General features: G+C 41.5%; 1 protein-coding gene across 4 annotated transcripts in view; it reads right to left on the bottom strand.

Annotated features, from left to right (window-relative positions):
• Positions 1–1,474: 1,474 nt before the first annotated feature.
• Positions 1,475–13,114, bottom strand: part of LOC122808725 (toll-like receptor 13) — a 397,497-nt gene continuing 385,857 nt past the window's right edge. For 3 of the 4 annotated variants that reach the window (XM_044079734.1, XM_044079718.1, XM_044079726.1), the window contains one exon: positions 1,475–2,521. In XM_044079734.1, the coding sequence (XP_043935669.1) occupies positions 2,359–2,521 (163 nt within the window). In that variant the 3' untranslated portion in view covers positions 1,475–2,358. The remainder of the gene's footprint in view (positions 2,522–13,114) is intronic. The other variant, XR_006365819.1, reaches the window with a different exon arrangement.

The raw sequence follows: 13,114 nt of genomic DNA on the forward strand, positions 1-13,114 counted from the left end.
GCACAGTCAAAATAGGTGACTCTACCTCCACAAGCACACTCATAACCAGTGGTGTTCCATAGGGATCTGTACTGGGGCCCCTATTGTTTGGAATATACTTCTCAGATGTACAGGCTAAACCAAAAACCCTATGGCTGACTAAGTTTACTGATGACTGCAAATTGGGTGCAGTCATCGAATCTCCAAACGATGTCAACATCCTGCAAAAGGGACTTACACAGACAAATGACTGGTGCTTAAGTTATGGGATAAAACTCAGTGCAAAAATAAATGCATTATCATCCCTGTCTGCAAAGGAAACATCCCTGTAGATTACCACATTAATAACAATACCTTTAGCATGAAATCAGCAACCTTTCCTTTGACCACCATGTCTTTACAGTGGTAAGAAAGGGTTTCTACATTGCCCACCTCATAAGTAAGGGCATTGCATCCAGAACAAAAGAGGTTATAACACCCCTCTACTCCTCACTCATCAGGAAAATACTAAAATACAATGTTACCTTTGGTATGTACCTTACCAGGCACCTGCAGCAACTGGAAAGACTTTAAAGGTTTCTTACAAAGAAAATTCAGGGTCTTCAGCACATGTCATATGTTGACAGACTGAAATCACTATCACCATACTCTGTGTCTTACAGACTACTCAGAGGTGACCTCTGTGTTGCATATAAAGAAATCTCAGATCCTGCTCTAATGGAAATGCTGCACATTTGTATATCAAATGGTATAGGATGCACTCGCTCTAGGGAACTCTACCTAGTATGTAACATCAACAGGACTTGCTGGAGAGACAGATATGTCTCACAGAGGTTACCTCTCCCCTGGAACAAACTTCCAGTTCAGGTGAAGCACAGCATAATTTGGATGACTGGATGGGAAACTACAAATTCACACTGGCAGTTTCACCTGTGTCCCTCTTGGACAGGGGCAGTAGTTGCTGACTTAGTTCCCCTTAATACCTTAATATTCTTGGGAACAGGGGTTGTACTTGGCTAGGCCTGTAAGGGCCCTAGGGTCATTAAAGTAGTAACCTCCTTTGATCCTATGATCCTATCCTATGTTTACCATGGAGCACTTCAGTTTTCTCCCACATCTTAAAGATGTGAGGTAAATGAAATGATGATAGCAAAGGCAACCATATGTGGCAACATCACATGTGAATGAATGTGTTTATACTGCAGTGGTCTGGTACCTTATCTAGAATTTCCCAGTCTTCCTTTGACTACTGGGACAGATTCTGTCTCCACCTTGACACTAAACTAGATTGCTCAGGTAATCAGAGAATGGCTGAATAAATAAATCAGTTACCAATAGTCAATGAAGAAATAGTATCATCTTTTTACACTGGAACATTTTATTTTTTTATTTATTTCATTTGTTTACTGGGTAATGTCCAACTGGGCACAAGGCCCATTTTCAGCAGAGGCATGGGGAGAAAAGCTCCATACATAAATGCAAACTTAAACATAAATAGTTGAAAATGTGATTTATTTTAATGAACACAAGCCAAAAAGCACTATGTTTGTATCACTGTCAAAACATTAAAAATTCAACAGTACACTGTCACTTGGGTTTGCCAACTTCCTGTATGTGCTTTCAGTTTGTGTGTGCCATAAAGCAGACTCTGAGATAACAAAATTGACTTCACTATGACAAACAGGCATCTCTCAGAAGAAGCGCTATACATATTATGGTGACAGCTCAGTGCTAGGCTCTGTGACTGATAGTCATGGGCAGAAGATAAAAAAGAAACACCAAAATGCAATTCATACAATGGTATTTCACCACTGTTTTTATAGGTTCAGCTCAGGTTATGATATTTAAGGAGATGAAAGTCTTCAAATATCTGCCTTGTAGAATATACAACTCAGATAAAAGGGAGTGGGGATGAGAAGAAGTGATCTGACATTTTAATAAAATCATCAGTTCTCCAATAAACAAGGAAATTACATGACTAGGTGAGACAAGGTCTCCTTATGTAACGCAAAAATGTAATGCAAAAGCTAGGGTTGGGAGGGTGGCCTAATGGTTAAGGTATTTGCCTTACAAACACAAGGTGGCAGGTTTGAGTCTCACAATGGATAATTGGCTAGGCTTAAAATGGCCTACAAGGGCAGTTAGTCTAATACTAATCTATGAAAAGCTGCTGTTTCTGCTTTTGCATTTGGAGATTCTTTTCATTTCTTCTCTTCATGATTTGGTCACATTGGCTACGGCTGATGTGACATCCCAACCATGGTAAAAATGGGCTGATCACGATGATGATTTCACCTCTTGAACACTGTAAAAACGTACTTTAGTTCCAAAAGCAGGGGCATCACATTTAGAAGTTCTAACACCTGCATGAAATCATTGTCATTCTGTAATAAGAAGCTGCATTTCATCTTTATTTGTAGATTCTGTCCTTAAGGCATCTCGAAGTTTTGCCCAGAAAAGCTGTTCTCCAGTTCTTTCCTCAGTCCAAGTGATGTAAGTTTTCTTTTTAATGCGCTTTCTCAGTCTATGATAATGTGAAAGCCTGTAAGTAAACAAAAATATTAATGAGTTTTAAATCAAGAATGTGCAAATTAGAACTCTAAATTCTGATTACTGTACCTCTGTTATCACCATACCACATTGTAGGGATGCACTCTTTTAGCATTACTTAAGAGCTCTATGTTAATAAATTCCTAGAGGCAGCCAAAAGCAGCATATTACACTTTTTAAACTGAAATTCCAGTAATCTATTAACCAGGCCTTTCAAACATTATGTGTTAGAAATCTTAGCACTGGCCTTAAAAATTCATAACGGGTTCAGATACAGGAGCACTTTCTTGTTTCTCACAATAGTAGGTGTTCATAGACCAGATCCTATATACTTAGGTTCATAGGTGAATACTAGTCTAACTGCCCTGAAGAGCCATTTTAAGCCTAGTTAACTGTCAAGATCAGAATCAAACCTTGTGCCCTGTGTGTATGTGGTGAAAACTTTAACCATTATGCCAAACAAATCCTCAAAGTTAACTTTACAGACTTGATCATTACCTCATCACCCTAGCAAGGGGTGCAGCAGAAAATCTTTCTAGAGGTTTGAGTTATTTATTTAGTAAAGTATGAACCCATAAACAGATCTGACTCTATGAGGAATATCGTTAATCTAGGAAAAGCAAGGCTAAATTTGAGGGCCACAATCATAGCATTGTGCTTAAATTGTAGAAGTTGAGAGGTATGCTACTACAGAGAATAACAGCACACAAGTGCGGTATATGCAAACTTCTTTTCTTCCTTTGTGAAACTCCGTGTAAAATATTTAATAGCATTTTCACTTGAGTGTGTTTTGTATCATCACTGATTTCTAGTCAATATATTATTCAAGGTTATTCTTTCAGGAAGGAAAATTAAAGCACTTACATATTTTGTCATTAACAGGCGTCAGGGTGCCATTTTCCAAGTAGGTCACTATTAGCTTTAGCCTTCACCTCCTTTTTGTCTCTCAGCTACTGCATTCTACATTTGCTTAAGTGTCACATTTCATTCCAGAGTCAGGAACCTCAGTTTTGACCTCTTGAAGCCATCTGAGAGTACAGCAAGATCTGTACCTCTACTGAAGCAACAAGCACAACTGTCCAATGGAAGCATTTACAGATAATTCAAGATACATCTTAGTTACACATTGCAACATTTGTTTCTGACCTGATAGTAATGTATGGGCTGTTATCAGACACTCTAGATAGGTATCTGCAGTACTCATACTGACCTGATAGTAATATATGGGCTATCAGACAATCTAAGTAGGTATCTACAGTACTCACCTGATAATAATGTATGGGCTGTTATCAGACACTCCAGGTAGGTATCTGCAGTACTCACCTGATAATAATGTATGGGCTGTTATCAGACATTCCAGGTAGGTATCTGTAGTACTTACCTGATAGTAATGTATGGACTGTTATCAGACACTCTAGGTAGATATCTGCAGTACTCATAGTGACCTGGTAGTAATGTATGGGCTGTTATCAGACACTCCAGGTAGGTATCTGCAGTACTCATACTGACCTGATAATAATGTATGGGCTGTTATCAGACACCAGACACTCCAGGTAGGTATCTGCAGTACTCACCTAATAATAATGTATGGGCTGTTATCAGACCCTCCAGGTAGGTATCTGCAGTACTGATACTGACCTGATAGTAATGTATGGGCTATCAGACAATCTAGGTCTGCAGTATTCATGTTGACCAGATAGTGATGTATGGGCTGTTATCAAACAATCTAGGTAGGTATCTGCAGTACTCATACTGACCTGATAGTAATGTATGGGCTGTTATCAGACACTTCAGGTAGGTATCTGCAGTACTCACCTGATAGTAATGTATGGGCTATTATCAGACATTCCAGGTAGGTATCTGCAGTACTCATACTAACCTGATGGTAATGCATGGACTGTTATCAGACTCTCCAGGTAGGTATCTTCAGTACTCATACTGACTTGATAGTAATGTATGGGTTATCAGACACTCCAGGTGGGTATCTGCAGTACTGATACTGACCTGATAGTAATGTATGGGCTATCAGACACTCTAGGTCTGCAGTACTAATGCTGGCCTGATAGTAATGTATGGGCTGTTATCAGACACTCTAGGTAGGTATCTGCAGTACTCATACTGACCTGATAGTAATGTTTGGGCTGTTATCACACACCCTAGGTAGGTATCTGCAGTACTCATACTGACCTAATAGTTCATAGGTTCATAGGTAGGTACTAGGCTATTGGCCTTAGGGCCTATACAAGCCTAGCCAAAAAGGTACCTTGGCTTTTGCCACCCAAGAAAATTATTTTCCTGTACCCCTGTCAAGCAGAACCAAAGAAGTGATCCCCGGGGTGAATTTCTTATTACCCATCCAATCATCAAGACTTTTCTTGAAGAGTACTAATGAGGAGTTCTGTTTGATATAGATAGGTAGTCTGTTCCAGAGTATGGGAAGTCTCTGGGACAGGAATATATCCCTCCAGCATGTTCTGTATATTGTGGTGACAAGGTTTAGTTCTCTAGAGCATGCAGCTCGGAGGGATTGGGATTTCTTTAAGTTTAGCATGTCCAACAGCTCTGGGTTTGACATAGCTTTGTATGTTAGGCAGCGATCTCCTCTGAGTAGGCGATATGCGAAGGAGTACAGCTGGAGTTTTTTGAGTTGGTCTGCATAGGACATCTGTTTGAGGCCTGTAATCCTCTTTGTGAGGTATTTCTGCGACATTTCCAGTTGTTGTAGATGTCTTGCGAGGTACATACCAAAAGTGGCGTTGTACTCTATAATGGGTCTAATGAGTGATGAGTAGAGGGGAACAATAACCTCTTTTTTTCTGGATGAGAAACCTTTTGTGATGAGGTGTGCCACATAGAAGGATTTCCTGACCACTGTGGCGATGTGATTATCAAAGGAGAGACTACTGTCCACCCATGTCCCAAGGTCTCTTATCACACTTTCGGTGTTAAGTAGACTACCACCTATGTGGTAGTTCATAAGACTACAACCTATGTGTTAGTTCATGGGAACGGAGTTTTTACCAAAGGGGATGACAATGCACTTTTTTGGCATTGAGCTTGAGACCATGGCTTTGACACCAGGCATCTGTCTCAGTGAGGCCCTTTTGCAGGATGTCCACACTGTTAAGAGTTTCGATTATGGCTCCTAATTTGCAGTCATCTGCAAATGTAGTTAGCCAAAGACCTTCTGTGTTAGCCTGTACTTCAGAGAAGTAAATACCAAACAAGAGAGGACCCAGGACTGAACCCTGTGGTACTCCACTTGTCACTGGTCTGACATCTGATTTGGAGTCTGCTACTTTCACAGTGTGGGTTCTGTCAGTAAGCCAGTTGGCAACCCATCTTGTGACATAGGGATTTATACCTAGTTTAGTGAGTTTATCTATAATTCCAGAGTGGGGGATAGTGTTGAACGCCTTGGCGAGATCTAGATAGGCTGTGTGAACCACCTTACCCTCATCTATGGCTTTGGTGACTGCTTCAAAGAAGTCTATCAGGTTTAGGAGACATGATCTGCCTTTTAGAAACCCAAACTGTGTGGGGTCCAGAGTTTGGAGATCTCCAATGTCTTTGTTTATGAGTTCCATGATGATACGTTCCATGGCCTTGCAGACCAGGCTCGACAGGCTAATGGGGCGGTAGTTCCTGGGGTCTGTTGTGGCCCCCCCTTTGTGGAGTGGGATAACCGTCGCAGTGTGCCATTAAATGGGTACAAAGCCTGAGGTGAGGCTATGACTGAACATGGTACTTATGGGGTGCCAGTTCATTCTGTAGTTTGTGTAGAAGGCAGCCTGGGATGTTGTCAGGTCCTAGGGATGCTGTGTTCTTGGCTTTGGAGAGTGAAGTTTTTACCTGTGCAGCCGTGATTACAGGAACTTTGCATTCTTCCGGTATAAAGATGGGCTTTTAGGGGGTGAGAGGGGGGTAAAGTTAGCACTGAACCTATCTGCCAGGATGTTGGCAATATCAGTTGGTTCTGTATACTTCGTGTCATTGTGCTGTAACTCAGAGCAGATCTGAGTGTCGCCATTGCTATAGAATGATTTGTGGTTGTCTTTAGAATCAGTGGCGATTTTGCTTTCATAACTAGCTTTGAAGGATGTTATGATGGATCTCAGCTTCTTACTGAGGCTGACTAGGGAGTTCCTCCAATCGTGGGATTTTACTCTTTTTTGCAGCAGTTTCTTTCTTCTGTTGTAGAGTTTGTTTATGGCAGAAGACCTTCAGATTGGCTTCCTTTTTTTGGAGAATAGCATATTGGTTCTGTTAGGGATAGCATGATCCATGCACTCGTGTAAGTGCTTATAAAGTGCATTTGTGTAGGATTCAGCAGTTATCCCTCCATTGTCCATCTGCGTGGGTGTCGTGAAGTTTGCCACTTCTGTCTTAAGAAGCATGAAGTTGGCTTTGGAGAACTTTTTTACGGTTGTTTTCCTAATGGGGGTGGTAGCGGGATGTGGATGTCTAGGGTGATTAGCCTGTGGTCAGATCTGACCAACGAGGAGCTGACCTCTGCTGTGGAACACCGGTCGCCCATGTTGGTGATGACCAGGTCTAAGATATTGCTGCCCCTGGTGGGGGTGTGGATAAGTTGATCCAAGGTGTTGGAATTGATGAATTCCAGAAAACGTTGAGCAAAAGAGTTGGTACAGGAGTAGTTTTCCCAGTTAATGGTGGGGTAGTTGAAATCACCCATTATTAGGGTGTTGGGTTGTACCTTAATATTTTCCAGTGTATCAAGAAAAGAGGGGTGGGAATCCTGGGGCATGGTGGGGGGTCTGTAGCAAGCTACAATCTGGATTGCGGTTTGCCCAGAGTTAGTTGAACTTGGATAATCTCGGATGCATTATGCTGAGCAACTAGCTTGGAGGTGTGGATATCCTTAATGAATATGGACACACCTCCACCTTTAGTGTTTTAGTCTGGGTTTGTTGGCCGAAAGGTGGGGTATGAATTATAGCCTGGTAATGTTTGGGCTGTTATCAGACACTCTAGTCAAGTATCTGCAGTACTCATACTGACCTGATAGTAATGTTTGGGCTATTATCAGACACTCCAGGTAGGTATCTGCAGTACTCATACTGACCTGACAGTAATGTATGGGCTGTTATTAGACACTCTTGGTAGGTATCTGCAGTACTCATACTGACCTGCTAGCAATGTATGGGCTATCAGACACTCTTAAGTCTGCAGTACTCATACTGACCTGATAGTAATATATGGGCTGTTATCAGACACTCTAGGTAGGTATCTGCAGTACTCATACTGACCAGATAGTAATGTAGGGGCTGTTATCAGGCACTCCAGGTGGGTATCTGCAGTACTCATACTGACCTGTTAGTTATGTATGGGCTGTTATCAGACACTCTAGGTAGCTATATGCAGTACTCATACTGACCTGACAGTAATATATGGGCTGTTATCAGACACTCCAGGTAGGTATCTGCAGTACTTATATTGACCTGATAGTAATGTATGCGCTGTTATCAGACACTCTAGGTAGGTATCTGCAGTACTCATGCTGACCTGACAGTAATGTATGGGCTGTTATCAGACACTCCAGGTTGGTATGTGCAGTACTTATACTGACCTGATAGTAATGTATGGGCTGTTATCAGACACTCTAGGTAGGTATCTGCAGTACTCATACTGACCTGATATTAATGTATGGGCTGTTTCAGACACTCTAGGTAGATATCTGCAGTACTCATGCTGACCTGACAGTAATGTATGGGCTGTTATCAGACACTCTAGCTAGATATCTGCAGTACTCATGCTGACCTGACAGTAATGTATGGGCAGTTATCAGACACTCCAAGTAGGTATCTGCAGTACTCATACTGACCTGATATTAATGTATGGGCTGTTTCAGACACTCTAGGTAGATATCTACAGTACTCATACTGACCTGACAGTAATGTATGGGCTGTTATCAGACACTCCAGGTTGGTATCTGCAGTACTTATACTGACCTGATAGTAATGTATGGGCTGTTATCAGACACTCTAGGTAGGTATCTGCAGTACTCATACTGACCTGATATTAATGTATGTGCTGTTTCAGACACTATCTTCAGTACTGATACTGACCTGACAGTAATGTATCGGCTGTTAACAGGCACTCCAGGTAGGTATCTGCAGTAGTGATACTCAGATTTGGTCTTAAATAGCGAAAGAAGCTTCAGTGTGCTACTTCATCAAAACTGGTCTCTGCAAATCCCATCAGAAACTGACTTTCTTGTTTTAAATTGTAGAACTCTGATTGGTATAGGGGTGGCTTTACCTGTCTTACCCTCTAACTATGATAAACATGCTCTGGGCTTGTACCATTTCCAGAGAAGGGTGCAAACTTGGCACAATGGGATTTCATTCAGTTTGCACTTCATAAGTAAGACTACCCACTGATAGCCCAGGACTGAGTTTAGCTACGTCATTAAATTCCTGACGGAAAGGATGGACTAAGCATTCCAGTAACAGATGTCTTTCTTTGGGGATGGATGATGACTGAGTGGGAGGGAGGGTCACATAAATTATTTGAAGTGGCAACTGCAACTGCAGAAGCCATGATTGCAAACATGCTGTGGAAGCAAACTGCACTGCTATGCATGTAAGCTGAGCATTCAATGTCCTCATCTCTGCACAACACAGTAAGATACATCAAGGGGCCTCTCTGATTAGAACTGATGTTGGCCACAAAGCCACTGTCATTGCTGGCCCATGACTTTAGACCATGATTAGTTAGATGACGTTTTTTGCCCTAGCTCAAAGCTGCAAGGCACTTTGTTTCAGAGGAACTTAAAACAATTTGTGGGTCAATGTGGTGTGCAAATGGGGAGGCAGGAAACAAAAGATTACCCAGCCACTTATGCATGGATAGTATACCAGCGAAGGGGTAGAAGGACCTTACTGCAAAGAGTGGCACTAACTGGACCCAAAATACAGCAGACTAGTGAAGTAAAGAGAAGAATTATGCATTGAAAATAAGGAATGAAAACTGAAGTGAATGGCCATTTATATTTATTGACTAGAAATGTTAAAACTATTTAAGTTTGAGGTTTTGCTCAAAAAGTATAAAAAAACAACATAGTGGATACTTAGACTTAACCAGATATTACATACTGTTATTTACTGGAGAGAGAAACATACAAAATAGCTAATGGTTATCTGACAAAAAAAGCAAGATCTCCACATCCCTTGAAATTTTGTATACCGACTCTGAGATTGCCATACCTCTGAGAAAAGCAATGTTTTGGGAAATGGCCATCTCAGAAATGGTTTGTGTAAATCCATTTTTCACCATTCAGACCCAACAATCAGGAACAGATTTTAAAACTTTATCTCTTATATACTGAAGAGCATAAAGTCTTTAACATACAAGTTGAGCAGGTGGGGGAGTTGCACTGTATGGCTCTGACAAAAACTTTACAATAAATAAAACCTTTAGTAATATGCAGTTTTCCCAGAAACCAGTGCAGTGAAGCAAAAATATGTCCATGTGATAAAAGCTATCTGAGAGTGTCACGGGAAAACGTTTTAAAGCTCGTAGTTGATGTGACATGTCACAAGGTCAGCTACCTTTGCAAACATATATATATATATATATATATATATTGCATTTGTGGGATGCTCCCCAAAAAATGATTGTTTTGTTACCAATGAAAGGGATAGCAATGTCAGCATCAGGCCTCCAAAATATTCTTATTTTAAAGCTTGATTTTACCCTTCATATAATGTTTTGAGTCCACCCACCATCAGACATAATTCTAAAGCTGCTAAGTACATGGGAAACCAGGCCACACGGTCATCACAGTTGCAGAACGAATACTTTAAAGAAAGAGGGTCCAAGTGTTGCATCTTTTTTTTTTCAAAAGACAAAATAAATGACTGTAAGGTAGATTATTGGAATCTTATTCATTAAAATCTTCATATTTTACATTGTATCTTTGATAATATGCTTATACTTTTGTGTCTGTTTTCCACTCAGATTTTTTAAGTTTGTGTTTCTAAGTAGTATCCCCAATCATACCGGAAATGAAGGGAGTTTGATGCTGTTTGATACATGAAATTTATGCTAATTAGATTCCCAGATTTTTTAGTTAGATGTATTTACTTTTTAAAAGCCTTTGTATGTATTGTCAATATCTGCAGGTTGAGATGTATGGTTAGCATGGACAGTTACATTTTGCAAAAACTGAAGGCAGTTTCAGTAATTTTCAGCTCTTGGATGAATATACTAACTGGAGGCAACAGTACTAAATCATGAGCACTGTCACTGTTCCCAAATATGAAACCAGTAAAATGGCTATGTTTTCTGAATGAGTGTTTTTTAGTGATTGAACAGGGAATTGAGCTTCTAAATTCCCTTTTTCCCAACTCAAAGGAAGTCTGTACTACCTTCTCTGAATCTTGTACTTCTACTCAGGGAGTCTGACACAGATATCAATGTGCATCGATAGCCACAAGGGTTCTCATAGCTCTTTGAAAATCAGTAGAGTGGATCAGGATTAAAAAAAAAAAAAAAAAGGAGTTGGCTGAGTACAAACAGCTTGAGACTCAAAACAAGGTGGTTATTTCAGCACTCGCTCCCTGTGGGCATACATGTAATAAAGAAACAGAAATGAGTCGCACCGTGGGGTTTAATGGCACATGCAGAGATTACTAACGTACTGCACAACAGTTAAACACTTTGTATGCTTCAAGACATGCTGCGGGATCTTTGGCAGTTATAGCAAATATTGCCGTTTGTTTCATTGGTTGGTTAATACTAAAAAGTAGGAGGCTACTAAGTCATGTTTTGAGTCTAGTATTGTTCAAAGTGACCAACAGTCCCAGTTTTTCCAGGACAGTCCTGGTTTGGAAGTCTCTGCCCTGGAGTTCCGAACATTGTCTTTGGAACACAGAAATGTCTCAGTTTAGACTGCTCAGTCTGAATGGTGACCTGGCTTCCCAGGGCAGCCTGTCCCACTGCTTTCCCATCCTAAGCAGCTCTGGGGACTTTGCGATTTTTTGGGGGATGTCATTGGGTATGGAGTAAGGTCGGATGCCTTCACCCAGGCAGAAGCCTTCCATGTTCTGCTACCATCTGTCAGTAACTCCCTCCAGGACTTCTGTCATGGGGTGCTCTGCCTGACCCCACTCACTCAGACAGGAGCTTTCCAGGCCCCACACCCATCTGCCTGGAGCACCCTTACTAACTTTTGTCAAGGCTGACTCCTGCAGGCCTCCCCTTTGACCTGGCCAAGAGACCTTCCCCAGCCACAGCCCCCCATGTCAGGGGACTCCGCCACCTCCATGTCTCCTGCAGGTTGCCAAATCATGCCGGATCACTCATGCCCTCGGACCTTCTCAGGGGAGCTTCCCTCTGATCCCACCTGCCCCTCCAGAACTCCCCCTTGGCTGCTGAGGGGCAGATCTGCTCTCATGAAGGCTTCAGAGTCCCCCTGCTTTCCCATCCAGAGCACCGCTGGGGACTTTGAGATCTTTCAAGGATGCCATCAGTTATGGGGTGAAGTTGGATGCCTTCACCCCGGCAGGAGCTCTCCAGGTCTTTCCACCATCTGCCATGGTGCTTCCTCCAGGACTCCTGATATGTAGCCTCTTGCCTCCTGGGTGGTGCTGTTCACAGAGTGGCATCCCCACAGTGCCGGGTGAAGGACGGGAGGCCAACCTGCCGGTCCCAGTGCGAGATGAAATGGCGGCCCTATCTCCACTCCCATGGGGGCTGGGAGAATGGGACTGCAGGCCTGGTTTCTCGGGGAGGCCCTCAAGTATCCCAGTTTAGGTCCTGTAACAAAATCATCACCTTGGTATTGTTCCCAGTCCTTGTTACTATGGACAACATCTTGCTGAGTTACAGGCAGCTAAACCAAGACACCAGATTAGTGAGGTGTTTCAAGCTTAGTAATTAATTATTCATGAGGGATCAGTTCAGCATCTTCATAATGAGTCACTAAGCCTCTGCCAACTGAGGATCTAAAACTCAGAAGACTGATCTTCCAAGGTTATTGATCGCTAGTAATATTTCCTGAATCCAGTCTTTGAAAAAGACTTTGCAGACATTTATTGTTTTGCTCAATATTATTCACCTCTGCACCTGACTTCTATCTCTGTTTTGGGAACATATCTTTTCTAAATCTGGGCAACAATTTAAATCATTGTCCTTCTTATGACATGTTAAACCAAAGCATCATTTGCCTGAATTGTGGTATCCTGGGTGGATGTAAGATTCCATCACACCTACCAAAAAGAGTAGGGGTACTGTATGCATACTATATACAGTGGATATAAAAAGTGTACACATCCCTGTTAAAATGCCAGGTTTTTGTGATATAAAAAATGAGACCACAACAAATAATTTAAAAAATTTTCCCACCTTTAATGTGACCTATAACCTGTACAATTCAATTGAAAAACAAACAAATCTGTAAGGGAAAAAATATAAAAAATAAAAAAACGTACAATAGGCTGGTTGCATAAGTGTGCACATCCTTAAACTAATACTTTGTTGAAGCACCTTTTGATGTAATTACAGCATTCAGTCTTCTTGGGTAGAAGTCTATCAGCATGGCACATCTTAACTTGGCAAT

Source organism: Protopterus annectens, chromosome 1.part1 (genome assembly GCF_019279795.1).
Source record: "Protopterus annectens isolate FY-2018-M chromosome 1.part1, PAN1.0, whole genome shotgun sequence".
In the NCBI taxonomy this organism is placed as follows: domain Eukaryota; kingdom Metazoa; phylum Chordata; order Ceratodontiformes; family Protopteridae; genus Protopterus; species Protopterus annectens.